General features: G+C 40.8%; 1 protein-coding gene across 2 annotated transcripts; it reads right to left on the bottom strand.

Moving 5' to 3' along the window:
- Positions 1-81: 81 nt before the first annotated feature.
- On the bottom strand, positions 82-11,363 carry czib (CXXC motif containing zinc binding protein). 2 transcript variants are annotated; one of them, XM_048539132.2, is made up of 8 exons: positions 11,283-11,363; positions 11,104-11,187; positions 9,945-10,001; positions 9,643-9,724; positions 5,973-6,004; positions 5,698-5,775; positions 2,434-2,499; positions 82-1,913 (listed from the first exon to the last, which is right to left on the bottom strand). In XM_048539132.2, exons 1-8 carry the CDS (start codon positions 11,361-11,363, stop codon positions 1,836-1,838), a joined length of 558 nt encoding a protein of 185 aa, XP_048395089.1. In that variant the 3' UTR covers positions 82-1,835. The 2 variants fall into 2 exon arrangements, with proteins under 2 accessions (XP_048395089.1, XP_059503871.1); XM_059647888.1 differs by lacking the exon at positions 9,945-10,001.
- Between the last annotated feature and the right edge of the window lie 5,053 nt (positions 11,364-16,416).

Raw genomic sequence — 16,416 nt, 5'->3', positions numbered from 1 at the left:
TAAGGTCATGAGATGGTCTGATCTGTTGAACATAGAACAAACAGGCATATTAATGCAAATACACAGCTCAGACCCAAGAAATCTTGGAGATGACCACCTATACTTTTATTGATTCATAGGAACATAGACATCATTTATTCTACCAGTGCTTAAGGCAGTTAAGAATCAACCACACTGTTTTGGGTCTAGAGTCACATGTAGATAACAGCAGATAAGGCTGACAGATATCCCTTTTTAAAGGATGTCAGTGAAGCAAATGGGTTTTTACAACAATCAACAGTGATGACACAAGTGCCATTAAACAAGCTTTGGCCACTATGCAAACATCCTGTGAACAAATGATAAAAATGAACACAGACCACCCCATCTATGATTAGCCAACCTGCATTCTGATTAGCTTCATATAATTTTGGGTTCGCTCATTTTGCCAGTCAGCTGATTTGCAATGTGGAGTTATACCAACACTAAGTTCAATTCCAGTACTGGTTGAGGCTACCATGAAGGACGTTTCCTTCTCGGCCTCTTCCCTTGCCAGAGGCCTGGTGACCCTCAAATTAAATCACCACCAGTCATCTCAGAGAGCAGGTCTATGGTCTGCTGGGACAATGCCAACTATATCTTTCCTCTACTGTCCTCTGCTTGATTGGCAAATATGCAGTTTTTAAAATTCATTTGTGGAATGTAGGTGTCACATTTTGACCAGGATTTATTGCCTATCCCTAGTTGCCATTTTAACAAGGTGGTAATAAACAGCCTCTTGAACTGTACAATCTATGTGCTGTAGGTTGACCCGCAATGGTTTTGGGAGGGTATTCCTGGATTTTGACCCAGCAGTGAAGGAGTGGCAATATATTTCTAAGTCAGAATGGTGAGTGGACTTGGAGGTGATCTTGCTGGTGGTGGTGTTCCCAGTATCTGCTACCCTTATCCTTCTAGATAGAAGTGGTCATGGGTTTAGAAGATGCTGACTGAGGATCTTCAACGAATTTCTACAGTGCATTTTGTAGATATACGTCTGCTGCTGTGAGTCCATGGTGGAGGGAGTGAATGTGGTGGCAGTCAAGGGGGCTGATTTGTCCTGCATGGTGTCAAGCTTCTTGAGTGTTGTTGGAGTTGCACGCATCCAAAAAGTGTGGAGTATTCAATCACACTCTTGACCTGTGCCTTGTAGATGGTGGACAGGCTTTGGGGGAGTCAGGAGGTGAATTACTCATCCCAGTATTCTTAGCCTCAGCTACTCTTGTAGCCACTGTGTTTATGTGGCAATCCAGTTCAATTTATGGTCAATGGTAAACATTTAGGATGTTAATAGTAGGGGTTTCAGTGATGGTAACATCACAACAAAGGGCAGTGGTGAGATGGTCATTGCTTGGCATTTGTGTGGCACAAATATTATTTGCCACTTGTCAGCATAAGCCTGGATACTGTCTAGATTACGTGTGTCAACATGATACACATGAATGAACAAAAATAAACAAAAGATGGCAATAAAGTAAATACCGAAATTATCTTAACACTTGGTTGCGGCAAGGTTTATTTGTTGACTCCTGGAAAAATGCTGCAGGCATGCTGCTGGTAACCTCAATGCTGCAGAGCTAGAAGCATGAAGATATCCTCCATAGGATGACAGGAAGGATGACATTACGTACATGCTGTTTCAACTGGTCAGTGATAATTTTTATTAAACGTAATTAAACTTTGGCTTGATAGAAGGTGGTGAACTGACTCACTGGCAAGCATATGCCAGATGAAATCTGACGTATTTGCTTCTCTGCCTTAGTTCTTTTTAGTGTATGTCAGAATCTTTAGCCAGCAAACATCCATCAGAGTCCAGTTCAAATTTTAACAAATTGATGAGTGACTTCATAGATTCCCACAGATTCCTTAATTTTCTCATCATAATCATTCCAATCCTGACCAAAATAAAGCCAGAAGTTATTTAAGGTAATTGTTTAGCAAATCCAGTTTATACTTGTTCTACTTTTCATCATGATGTGGAGGTGCTAGTGTTGATACATGATACCAGCTTATAGTCCAACAGGTTTATGTGAAAGCACAAGCTTTTGGGGCACTGCCCTTTCATCTGGTGAAGTGAAGAGAACACCCAGGCACAAACTTTATATTCAGGGAGATCAAAAGATGATACAAACGGTGTAAGTGAAGTGTCAACAGGCCAAATAATAGGTCTCTGCAGATGACTAAAAGTGTCAGATGGTATGAGTAAAGTGTCAACAGTTGAATAACAAGTGACAGGATGGCCTATGATCTGATTACTTGAGGCAGAGAGATAATTACAAAAGAAAAGAAAAATAACATGTGCTGGAGACAAACCAAATGACTGGAATAATATGCTAGGTATAAGAGTCGCATGCCAAGGGTCTAGCCCAACTTTTTAATAAAGTCTAGCTCCTAAACAGTGTGCAGCTAGCTCACCTTTTCCAGCAGGTTGATCTCACTAAATTTTGTTCCAGACTCTGTCCCTTCTGCAGCAAATCCAGCCTAAAAACAGAGGATTAACTTCAGTTAACAGCTGAACAACACTTCATTACAGTGACTGAACTTTCAGCTTTTACTTTACTGGGGAAAATGATGCACATCAGTGAGACAGCTTTTATGCTCACCATACCAGTCATTTATTACATTTATACCCGCCTGTTGACTCACTTGCAAATTTTGTATTGGGAATTTTATGACAAAAGCGGCATTCTGGTGCAGCATTCTCTCCAAGGGATTTAGGGCAAGTCAATGTATCTCCTAACCAACAAGATTGAAGAATCATGAATCAGGAGCATAGAGTTTGAACCATGCATTGTAAGTCAGAATATTTCATGTCATGGCAAATCAGGCACAAAGCAAAAAGTAGGAAGGAAAAGAATGCGCCATCTTAAAATTTCTAATCAAAATCTTACAATACATAGGATATAATGTAACAGACCATTCAGCCAAGCCTTCCACTCAAGCCTCCCCACTCCTTCCTCATCCAATATCAGTGTAACCCTTTGTTCCCTTCACACTAAACTGCTGATCTAACTTCCCCATACTAGTATCTATTCTGTTTGCTTCAACCATTTTCTGTAATGGAGAGTTCCATTCTCACCACTCTCCAAATGCGTAGTTATTTTTGAATTTTCTTTTGGATTTCTTAATGACTTCTTCACACTAATAGTCTCAGGTTATATTCTTCCTCGAGTGGTAGTATTCTCTCAATATGCCTTGCAACAAAATATTCCATAATTTAAAAACCTTTCAACTTCACCATGTCATCTTTCGAGAAAAGAGACGCAACCTCTTCATTTTTGATATGCATGCTTAGGCATTTCAATTACCAGCCTTGTAAATCTATTCTGCATCCTTTTCAGTGCCTCAAAACTCCTTTACAATAATGCAACCACAACTGCATGGAATGCATGTTCCTGTATTTTATGCCCGTCTAAATAAAGCTGAAGACACTGCATGTATTGAAATCAAAATACTGCAGATGTTGGAAATCTGTAATAGCATGTTTGGCAGCAGCTGGAGACAGAAACAGTGTTAATGTTTTGAGCTCAGTATAACACCTTTTAGTTTCAAAGACTACTTAGTAAAGTTAGGTCACATGAGATTCAGGGTGAGCTTGCCAATTGGATACACAACTGGCTAAATGGCAGGCTATATGGGACATTTTTAAGGTGAAAGGAGAGAGATTTAGAAAAGACATGAGAGGTCCTTTTTATTTTACACAGAGGGTGGTTCATTTGTGGAATGAAATTCCTGAGGAAGTGATGGATACAGGTACAATTACATCGTCTAAAAGACATTTTGATAGGTACATGAATAGGATGAGTTTGGAGGGCTATAGGCCAGGAGCTTGCAGGTGGGATTAGTTTAGTTTGGGATTATGTTTGGCATGGACTGGCTGAACCAAAGGGTATGTTTCCGTGCCATATGATTCTATGACTCTAAGAGTCATAATGAACTTGAAATGGTGACTCTGCTACCCTCTACAGATGCTACCAGACTTACTGAATTTTGCTAGCCTGTATATATTATCTGCTTGCTCAACCTGTCCTGCAACCTTTAGTGACTTATGTACATATACCACCAGATCCCTCTGGTCTTGCACACTGGGGTAATGCTATTTATTTGATTTCCATGTTCTTTCTAACAAAATGTATCACCTCATACTTCTCTGCATCGAACATCATTTGTCATCTATCTGCCTACTCTACAAATTTGTCAATGTCCTTTAAGAGTTTTACACTGTCCTCTTTACACTTTTGGATCATCTGTAAATTTGAAAATTCCCCCGTCACAAAGATCTAGATCATTAATACATATCTGATAAAGTATAGTTTTGAATTTGATCCTTGCGGAGCTCCATTACAAACCTTCAGCCCAAAAAACATCTTTACAATTACCCTTTGTTTCTTATTCCTCAGCTAACTTGTATTCATGTTGCAACAATTCCATTTATTCGAGCAGTAATGTTGCTCCTAAATTTATTACATAATTCAATATCAACACTTTTTGCAGTTTATGCACAACAAATCAACAATCCACAACTGTACTTGCTAATTCTTTAAAAAAAACTCCAGTAAGTTAGATAAATATGATTTTCCCTGAAGAACTCCATTTTCTTTCTTCCTAACTTACCCACGTTTTTCCATATGTTCATTCAATCTATTCTGAATAATAGTTTCAAGAATGTCCACACCACTGAAGTTAAACTGACTGGTCTGTAATTACTGGGCTTATCTGTACAACACTCTTGTAGTAACTGTGTTACATTTGCAACTCTCCTGTCCTCCAGCACTACCCTGAGTCCAGGGAAAATTTAAAGGTTGTTGCCTTTGTAAATTACAATCTCATTTCTTTCAATATCCTCAGCTATTGGTTTGGATAAAAGAGGGTTTTGCTCGGAAAATGTCTCAGAACAGATGTGAAGAATGGGCGAAGAAAAAAACAATAGCTGCAGAGATATTACGGCAAATGTGATAACAAAGTTAGAATTTAAAAACTGCAGGTTGCAAGGTTTTGGAAGAGTGTGGGTGGTGACTACAGCAAGGAAATTGAGCCCATGGAAGTAGGCCTACCATGAGAAATGACAGGATTGTGGGTGAGGGTTTGTCCATGAATATGGAAGGGGAGTTTACCCAGGAAAGGGAGAAGTTTAATGCAGAATGGCAGTGAAATAACTGCAGGGAAAAGGAGATAAATTGGTTTGTAACATGGGAATGTCCAAAATTTAATAAAACAGAATAATGCAATAATTAGAGATAATGGGAACTGCAGATGCTGGAGAATTCCAAGATAATAAAATGTGAGGCTGGATGAACACAGCAGGCCAAGCAGCATCTCAGGAGCACAAAAGCTGACGTTTCGGGCCTAGAGCCTTCTAGGCTCGAAACGTCAGCTTTTGTGCTCCTGAGATGCTGCTTGGCCTGCTGTGTTCATCCAGCCTCACATTTTATTATAATGCAATAATTATCCATCTTCTATCTGCACCCTCCCCTCCCTATTTACTTCTGAACCCCCTTACCCTCCCCCCATTTCTGAAGAAGGGTCTAGGCCCAAAACAGCCTTCCTGCTCCTCTGATGCTGCTCAGCCTGCTGTGTTCATCCAGCTCTACACCTTGTTATCTCAGATTCTACAGCAGCTGCAGTTCCTACTATCTCTGAATGCAATAGTCTAGATTGACAAAGTTGTATCTTACTTACTTGTGGTTGAAAGTCCACTGGTTCTAAGCCTCGACACTCAAAGTGTACTATAGTTTTAAACTTTTCACTGTCATCAGCCTTGGTATAAAAGAAATACAGCATGATTAACACTGCATTTGCAGTAGCCTTCTGTAAATAAATAAATTTGCTTGATTCTACTTGTATGTAAAAAATCTTTTCACAAATACTGCAGATGAACGAATGGATCAATTACCTACTAAATAAAGCAAGTTTACCATAGCACAGAACAGGTAACACTTCATAAGGCAACTTACATTGTAAGGTTTGATGGTATCCTTCAGAATATCTGAAAACCAATGCAAAACCACACATTAAGAATTTAAACTGTGTTAACATTCAAATAAAAATAATATTTTAATCACTACAGTTGAAACTGTCAAATCAACAATTGCTTAAAGGTCAACTACATGCCATAATAGCTATAACATTAATGATAAATATCAGAACTGCTAGATAATTCTGAGATAACAAGGTGCAGAGCTGGATGAACACAGCAGGCCAAGCAGCATCAGAGGAGCAGGAAAGCTGACATTTCGGGATCCTCTGATGCGGCTTGGCCTGCTGTGTTCATCTAGTTCTGCATCTTGTTATCTCAGATTCTCCAGCAAATGCAGTTCCCACTATCTCTGCTAGATAAATTCTGTTGCTTCAAATATTTGAACTAAATAGTGGCCAATATATATAGTTAGTGGAGCTTTTTGCTTTTTGTTCAGGATAATTAGTGTTTTACTTCAACTGAAGGATGACTATGAGAAGCTGCAGCAATAGATTTTAAATTAACAATTACCAAACTGCATACTTGATAGTCTGGTTCGTGCTATTGTGACTGCCAGAATAACTGCAGAGGTGAGGCCTGAACATCATCCTGCTCTGAGCTATTGCTCATCATTGCCAGGATGCTCACTAGAACTCAAGTAAATACAAGTTAGTCACCACTAAAAAAAAATCATCACATAGCAAAGCAGAGTTGACAGGTTTAGCATAAAGTGCACTGAGACAAAGGTAATAATGCAAAGTGGAAATAACAGTCTTTATGCTGGAGATGATACATTGGATCAGGGTTAAATAGTACAGTGCTCATGAGCAATCTTATTCTGTCTCAGAATATTGTGGCTTATTGAAAGGGTAAGAATTCTGTTAAACACTCAACTGAATGTGCTCATCAAGGAAATCTCCTTCACAGCAACTAGTATCATACCTGAAATGGATGCTGAGGGCAGCTCACGGTGTATATTGAAATTTGCTGTTTCCACAAATGTGAGGTGCCGTATTTTGGGAAGGCAAATCAGGGCAAGACTTACACACTTAATGGTAAGGTCCTGGGGAGTGTCACTGAACAAACAGACCTTGGAGTGCACGTTAATAGTTCTTCAAAGGTGCAGTCCCAGATCAACAGGATAGTGAGAAAGAATTTGGCACGCTTGCCTTTATTGGTCAGTGCATTGAGTATAGGAGTTGGGAGGTCATGTTGAGGCTGTACAGGACATTGGTTAGGCCACTATTGGAATACTGTGTGCAATTCTGGTCTCCCTGTTATAGGAAGGATGCTGTGAAACTTGAAATGGTTCAGAAAAGATTTACAATGATGTTGCCAGGGTTGAAGGGTTTGACCTATAGGGAGAGGCTGGATAGACCAGGGCTTTTTTTCTCTGGAGCGTGAGAGGCTGACGGGTGACCTTGAAGAGGTTTACAAAAGTTATGAGGGGCATGGATAGGGTAAGTAGTCAAGGTCTTTCCCCAGGGTGGGGGACTCCAAAACTAGAGGGCATAGGTTTAATGCAAGAGGGAAAAGATTTAAAAGGGACCCAAGGGACAACTTTGTCACACAGGAGGGTAGTGTGTGTATGGAAATGAGTTGCCAGAGACAGTGGTGGAGGCTGGTACAATTACAACATTTAAAAGACATCTGGATGGGTATATGAATAGGAAGGGTTCAGAGGGATATAGGCCAAATGCTGGCAAACAGGAATAGATTTATCTAGGATATCTGGTCCACATGGATGAGCTGGACCAAAGGGTCTTTTCCATGCTCTATGACGATGACTAAAAATAGTATAACATCGAGTATTTTCCATAAAAATAACTTAAAAGATTACTTGTTACCTAGCAGCCAGGCATTGCAGAAAATTATACGTAACTCATAGTTCTCACATTTCTGTGAGCAGCGTATCAAAATTAGTACTTTTTCTCAAATCATTTTTAACCAACTATAAGACACTTCATTTCTTGTAGCAATACAAATAATTTATGGATTTTGAAATACAGATCTTCATAACACCCTCTGAGGTTAAGCATGGGACATCACTGATAACTTTAGGTCATAGGGAGGCTAACCCCACTGTTATGGATTAAATGGACGAAAAACTTATACAATCCGGCCCTAACTGTAAGGTGCTGCCAAATACTTAATTTTTTTATTCATTCATTAGATGTGGGCCTCATGGGCTGGACCAGTATTTATTGTCTATCCCTAATTGCCCAGAGGGCAGTTGCTGTGGGTCTGGAATCACATGTTGCCAGACTGCCTTCCCAAAAGGACATGAGTGAACCAGACGGGATTTTCCTGACAATCAGCAATGGTTTCATGGCCATCATTAGACTCTTAATTCCAGATTATTATTGAATTCAAATTCCACCATCTGCCACGGTGGGATTCGACCCCAGGTCTCTAGCACATTACCTAGGTGTCTGGATTAACAGTCCAGCAATTATACCATTAGGCCATCACTTTCTACCTTATTATGGTTGCAACTTTAAATAATCAAATCTTCACAACTTTATACACTGCTAGTTGTTTCATTGCTTGTGCCTGTACTCTGACTTCACTTTGCAAAACAAATGATTTCAAAACACGATTACTGTCACCTCATGTAGAACTGCTCCTAATAGGGGAGCCAATGGTCTAGTGGTACTATCGCTAAAAACCAAAAACTCAGCTAAACGTCTGGGAACCTAAGTTAAAATCCAGCTATGACAGATGATGGAATTTGAATTAAATTAAAACAAAAATCTGTAATTAAGATCCTACTGATGACCATGAAGCCACTGCTGAGGAAAAACCCAACTGGCTTCAATGTCCTTCAAGGAAGAAAATCCACCATCCTCACCTGGTTTGAATCCAGACCCAAAACCAATGCAGTTGACTCTTAACTGACCTTTCAAATGGCCTAGCAAGCCACTCACTCACCAACTTTGGATGGGCAAGTTGGTGAAAAATAAGGCAGCTGTTCCCCAGCAGAAAAATGTTATGAAAAAGCATTAAAGTACTACTCTGCAAGTTCGGCAGCGTTCTCAAACTGATAACGCAAAGTGAAAACAGAGAAGTATGAAACTTTCACACATTTGCAAAATATTAAAGTTATAATATTTAGCCATACAAAAGCCTGATTCGGCCACATCTGGAGTATTGTGTCTAGTTCTGGTCGCCTATTACAGGAAAGATGTGGAAGCATTAGAAAAGGTGCAGAGGAGGTTTACCAGGGTGTTGCCTGGAATGGAGGGAAGGTCTTACAAGGAAAGTTTGAGAGCGCTAGGGCTTTTCTCTTTAGAATGATGAAGGATGAGACGTGACTTGACAGAGGTGTACAAAAATGACAGAGGTATAGATAAGAGTAGACAGGCAGAGACTTTTTCGTAGGGTGAAGGTAGCTATTACAAGGGGATATAAGGTAGTATATTGTAGGGCCGGAGGCTAGATAGACCTTAGGGTAAAAGTTCAGCACAACATTGTGGGCCGAAGGGCCTGTACTGTGCTGTACTGTTCTATATTCTAAAGAACTCCTTTTATAGTTGTTGCTATTGTTAAAATTAACCTCTTACCAAGAGGATGCTTTTAAAAATGTGAAAAAATATCAAGAAAATACAGTGTAATGAAAACAACATTAATAACTAAAATAGACTCAGATTCCTCTCTAAATCACCTACCAATGGAGTTCTCTCTTGAACACAGTTTGCACTTCTGTATCATACTGGCACTTCCTCTCCCACCTTTGAGTGGAACACTGCTCTGTATAAAACAAAACAACTAGTATTTATATGGCACCTTTCAAACTATTAAATGTAGCAGGCTGAAAATTTATAAAATAGATGGTGGGAGGATCTCATCTGGAATTAACTTTTCTAACAGCATGCTGGCCAATTATGGTCTGATGACCAAATACATGGAAGATGTGAAGCTACATAATTTATTGTTTCATGGACACTAAAAGAATAAAAAAGGGACTCACCATTAATGTGATATACTGCCACTTATCAGACAATTCTCCACAATTCTGACATTTTAACTAATATAAAAGAATACAGAAAATAATTAAATGTTTGAGTGATGCAATGTTTACACCATGGCTAGAACAAGTACCATTCAGTAGTTTATGACTAAGACAAGCCTAGATAAGTCTGTGCCTTTACATAAAACCACTGTAGGAACAACATTGCTATAAGAATTGTAGTGGTTACTAAGACAACTAGTGTTGGGAAATAAATTATTTTAAGTGATCTTTCAGGCTTACATTTCACATAATACAAAAGAGGTTCACAAAATCAGAAATAAAAATACAAAATGTTGTAAATATCCAGCAGATCTGGTGGTATCTATTGAAAGAACAAAGTTGTAAGGTGTCAGACAAAAGACATCAAGTTTGATATGCACTGGGACAGACTAAATCAGAATGATGAGATGTGAGACAGATAATGTGAACTGCAGATGCTGGAGAATCCAAGATAACAAAGTGTGAAGCTGGATGGACACAGCAGGCCAAGCAGCATCTCAGGAGCACAAAAGCTGACATTTCGGGCTCTGATGAAGGGCCTAGGCCCGAAACGTCAGCTTTTGTGCTCCTGAGATGCTGCTTGGCCTGCTGTGTCCATCCAGCTTCACACTTTATTATCTATGATGAGAGGTGAGAGATTAAATAGAGTATGATGAACTGCAAGGGTTTGAGTAGATCTGTATTATGCATAATGGGGCTTTGAGGTGAGTAGAAGGATGATCTCTGGGAGTTCCAGTAGGAAGTGAGACTATGTGGTTTGAAGAGAAAAGTTAATCTGTGGCGTGTTGAGTTTGAATTGAGTTGTGGAGGCTTGAGCAGAGCAGCAGATTATTGGGGGTTTCATTACAGCAGCATGACTGGCTGTGGAATAGCAACACAGCAGCATGACGGGGGGCGGGATATGACAGATTATGGATGTTTCAGTTGACCATAACATTGTGTTGAGTATAGCAGTGTGATGGGCTGTGGGACCTTGAGTACAGTAATATGAGTTTGTATACAGCAGCACAAGGCGGCTGCGGGTGGGTGCACACGGCAGGGTGATTGGGGGTGGGTGCACACGGCAGGGGGGTCAGTCCCTGTTTCTGTGACAGAGCCACACTGAGAGTTGCTCTACCTTCAGGTACCAGCGGAAATCATCTCCCTCCGGCCGCACGTTGCTAATATTTTCCAAAGTTGCTTTGAACTGAAGCCCAAATTTCTGCAAACAGGTAAATGTGACATAAGTATCAAGAACCTCCCACAATCACAGCATCAACAACTACTTTTAAAATAAACCTTCTTTACGTCACTCACCACCATCCTGCCCTCCTCACAAATCAGTTTACGGCTTGTCGTAATGCGGGTCGTCACGCCCTTCGTCTCCTGCAAACGCATCGCCCCCTGCAGGTCGCAGGAATATTACAGAGAGCGCAACTCCAGCTTCTCCAAGCGGTGGGTGCCGGTTAACTTTGGTTTGCAGTGTACTTAACACGTTTGGATTACAGAAGAATTGTCAACAATTTGGAGGGGGAGAAAATGAAACGTCGTTGCACAAAATTTAGTTTTTACGTGCATTGTTACAACAACGATTGTTTCAGTCATTGAACATTGAACATGGAGTACAGCCTACAGTCTTAACCCCCGACATTGCAAAAATGTAAAGACACTGGAAAACATGCGATTCACATGCTTAGGATGGAAGACTGAGACTTCTCCAGAAAATAGAAGATAAAAAGATGACATAAGCAATGGCACAAAGTGGGCCAAATGGCCTGTTTCTGTGCTGCCAACTTTATGTGTTGTCAACATCACATAAATATGATTGAAAAATTGAAATTAATTTTAAATTTTTGTGTTAGATTCTTGTCAGAAGTTCAACAGCTATGCATGGCCACTTTTATCCTACATTCCTCTACACATTCCATATAATACAACTGCACACAACCCATTATATGTCTATCTCACCAATTTCCATCCACTCATGTCGCCTATCCAGCTTATCATTTATCTAAGAGAGATAATGGGAACTGCAGATGCTGGAGAATTCCAAGATAATAAAATGTGAGGCTGGATGAACACAGCAGGCCAAGCAGCATCTCAGGAGCACAAAAGCTGACGTTTCGGGCCTAGACCCTTCATCAGAGAGGGGGATGGGGAGAGGGAACTGGAATAAAAATCATTTATCTAACTTTTCCCTTGGGTTGCGATAAACAATCTCTTTGCCTGATTAATCATGATAAGTGCGAAGTAATGCATTATGAGAGGACTAATAAGGTAATGTCATGCCCATTGAATGTTAAATCTCTAGGGAGTAATGAGGAACAAAGGGACCTTGGTGCACACATCCTTAGATCCTTGAGGGTGTCAGCACAGGTAACAAGGTAGTGAAGATGTTTGTCTTCATTAGCAAGGATGTAGAACATAGGAGCAAGGAAGTCTTGTGCCAAATTTATAAAACATTGGTTAGGCCACAGATAGAATGTTGTGTGCAATCCTGGTTGCCACACTGTCAAAGGATATAATTGTACTGGAGAGGGTGCAGAAGATCTTCACCAGAATGTTGCCTGTGCCAAGAAGTCTCAGTTATGAGGAGAGACTGGATAGGCTGTTTTTATTTTCCTTGGAGAGGAGGAGGCTGAGGAGGGGACGGGGGTGTGATTGAGGTTTACAAAATTATGAGAGGAATAGACAGAGTACATCATGAGAATTTCTTCTCCATGAGAGATGTGTCTAAGACCAGAGAGCATAAGTTAATGTTAAGATCGGCACAGGCTTGGAGGGCCGAAGGGCCTGTTCCTGTGCTGTGGGTTTCTTTGTTTCTTTGATAATGGTAAGGAGTAAATGGTTTAGAGGAGACCTGAGATGCATCTTTTTTACACAGACAATGGTAGACATATGGAAGGTGCTGCCTGACAGTGTCTGGCGGGTGTGGGAGGGAGGATGTTTGCTTTGTTTGTCACCAAAGACATGGTGGGCAGAAGGGCCCATTGCTATGCTGTATGATTCTATGGCTAACCTTTTTCCTTTCTCTATTCCTGGCCCTGTGTCCACCTATCCACTGATTCCTCCCCACTCTCCATCCTCTCCCTCACCCTGTCATCAGCATAAACTCATCTTGGATATTAGCAGTTCTGAAGAAGGGCTAATGGACTTGAAACGTTAACTCTCCTCCTCTCCGCAGATGCTGCCAGAGATGCTAAGTCTCTTCAAATTTCTGTTTGTGTACCATTAAATCCCTCATCGATTTCCTACTTCGCTTCCCTCTGCTATGTTTTTCATGGATCTTTCCCTCCAATATCTTTAAACTATCAATATTCACAAGTTCCAGATCAATATTTCTCCCAAAAAAAGTCTGCTTCATTTTTGGGCTAACACTTCTTGCATTCTTTACCAAAGTATCACATTTGTACCGGGTTTATGTTCCTATGAGACTGCTGCCTCTCACCAAATCCTACTGTAATTTTTAAAATTAAACATGTCTTAAGTGCTAATAAATAGAATCAATGTCAAGGGTTTCGGAAGCAACTTACTCTCTCTCATTTAGAATGACTGAATTCAGAAAGTTGCTAGCCTTGAGCAGTTTTTAAAGCCCTGCTTTTCTGCATATCCCTTAACACATTTTCAGCACTTTCTTTATAAAATAAAACCTGTGAAACTAAATAGAGTCATAGAGTCACAGCACGGAAACAAACCCTTCGGTCCAACTCGTCCATACCAACCTGGTTTCCCAAAACTAAACTAGTCCCATTTGCCTGCGTTTGGCCCATATCCCTTTAAAACATTCCTATTCATATCCCTATCCAAACCTCTTTTAAATATTGTAACAGTACCTGCATCCACCACTTCCTCTGGCAGTTCATTCTACATACGACCCTCTCTGAAAAAAAGTTATCCTTTGGGTCCCTTTTAAATCTTTCTCCTCTCACCTTAAAATTATGCCCATTGTTTTTGACTCTCTTACCCTGGGGATAAACCTTAGCTATACACCTTATCTGTAACCATCATAATTTTATAAACCTCTATAAGGTCACCCTTCAGTCTCTGATGTTCCAGTGAAAAAGATCGCAGCCTGTCCTTATAACTCAAACCCTCCATTCCCGGCAACATGCTGGCAAATCTTTTCTGCATTCTTTCCAGTTTAATAACATCCTTCATGTAGCCGGGCAAGCCCTCCCTCATTTATCTAAAATCTGCCCCACTCAGCTCAAATATATACTGTGATCGGGCCTCCACTACTCTCTGTGGAAGAGAATTCCAAACATTCAACACCCTAGGAGAGAAGTTATTCCTCCTCATCTCCATATTCAGCTGAACACTCCTTACTTTTAAACTGTGCTACCAAAACTTAGACTCCCACGTACAAGGAAACACCCTCTCAGCATCTACCCTGCCAGGTGCCCGCATAATCACTCGTGTTTCATTAAGATCACTTCACATGCTTCTGCACTCCAATTTGTACAGACCTAACCTGCTTGAACTTTCCTCATAAGACAGAAATTTTTCATCTTAGGAATCATACCAATAAAGTTTCTATGAAGTGCCTCCACTGCAGTCCAATTCTTCTCAAGTGACCAAGACCTGTACGCGACATTCTGCATGTGGTTTCTTCAATGCCCTATACATCTTGTAATAAAGGCTGAAATTCCATTTGCCTTCCTAGTTAGTTGCTGTACCAGGTGTATAAACCATTTGCGGTTCATGCGTAGGAGGATGCCCAGATCCCTTCATAGCACAGTGTACTGCAGTCTCTCTGCATTTAAACAGAACCAAAAATGTTAAGCAGATTTATGGGAAAGTTTTTTTTTGATTGAGCAAGTAATTACCGGTGGCAGAAGCAATCAGGAGAACACGGATGTAAGGTGATTGGCAAAAGGAGTAGCAGCTATATGTGGAAAAGTGTGATTTGTTGCAGAAATTTGTTGCTGTCTAGAATGTGCTGCCAGAAGATGTGACAATCACATGCAAAAGAGAACAGGATGAATTCATGGAGGGGGAAGTAATTATAGGGGCAGGGGGCAGGCCATGCAGGGGAGGGAGGGGTGATGTTTAGGAAGTAGTTGCTCATAAACATACGGTTGAGGAAATTTGCAAGTCCTTCTATAGTGATTGTAATGAGGTCAGTCAGCTGGACATCACAGAATATGAGTTCCCTGATTGGGCTGGTAATCTAATCCAATCAGGGAGCCTTGGCTAACAGATATAAACTGGAGAATTAGACATCCTACTCACTCTAAGGGACCTGGGTTAGTGTCAGGAATGTTCTATGTGTACATAATGGTGATGGGATACTGGCTCCTTTAAGAGCTCTTTCACCTTCACACTGGAAAACAGGTTTGGTGGATGGAACTGATATCCCAAGATTTTCTTTTTGATTCTGTTAGGTGAAAGGTACTGAGGGTTGTGGGAATGAAGGTGCACAAAAGCAGCTGAGGCAGGGGTCAGGTATGTTGGTGCCTGAGAGGTGGGAATAGGCTGAAAGTGAGATATGATCTGGTCCTGGCAGTCTCTGTAGGAGGTACTGAGTGCAAGGCAGTGACTGAGTTTCAGCAGAAAGCAGTGATGATGCTGATTGGCAGTTGGGGTGAAAATTTGCATTGGTGCAGTCCCCACAACCCACCAGAAGAACTTCAGCAAGACACCGTCTGAGTTTGAGTGAAGACAAGTGGCAGGGGTGGGGAAAGGGAAGAGTAAAACTTGCCCCTGCCCCCACCCCTGTCAGGAATAAAGCAGCAGGTTAACATCCATAGGGGTAAATTCCACTTGGAAAAGTATGAAATAAATGACAGGAGGAGAATGCTGGAAAAGTTCTTAAAGCCTCCAGCACGGACAGCATGTTTGGAGAAGGTTAGAAACCAAACTTCAAGCACACCGGAGAAACGAGTGAAAACGAGAACATACAGGTTAATACAGGACTGAAGGTGATACATCTGAATGCACCCATAAGGAATAAGGTAAGTAAGCTTGTGGCACAGATTGAAATTGGCAGATACGACATGGTGGGCATCATGGAGACATGGCTGCAAGGACATCAGGACTGGGAGCTGAATATCCAAGTATATACATTCCTATCAAAAAGACAGGCAAGTGGGCAAAGGGAATAGGGTTGCCTTATTAGTAGGAAATAAAATTAAAGAAAGAAATGAAGTAGTCAGATGGTGTAGAATCTGTGGGTACAGTTGAGGAACCACAGAGGTTAAAAAAAACATAGTTGGTGTTACATACAGACCTCCAAACTTAGTCAGGAGCAGGGGCACAAGATGTATGTAACAAAGGCAAAGTTACGGTGACCATGGGGGATTTCAATATGCAGGTGGACTGGGAAAATCAGGTTGGTAGTGGATTGCAAGAAAATGAATTTGTGGAATGTCTACAAGATGGCCTTTCGGAGCAGCTTGTGGTGGAGCCCATGAGGGAACAGACAATACTGGATTTGTGCAATGAGGCCGAC

The sequence above is a fragment of the Stegostoma tigrinum genome, chromosome 8, assembly GCF_030684315.1.
Source record: "Stegostoma tigrinum isolate sSteTig4 chromosome 8, sSteTig4.hap1, whole genome shotgun sequence".
In the NCBI taxonomy this organism is placed as follows: Eukaryota; Metazoa; Chordata; class Chondrichthyes; order Orectolobiformes; family Stegostomatidae; genus Stegostoma; species Stegostoma tigrinum.
Note: the sequence above shows the minus strand (reverse complement) of the source record. Positions and strands in the feature narration are given on the sequence as shown.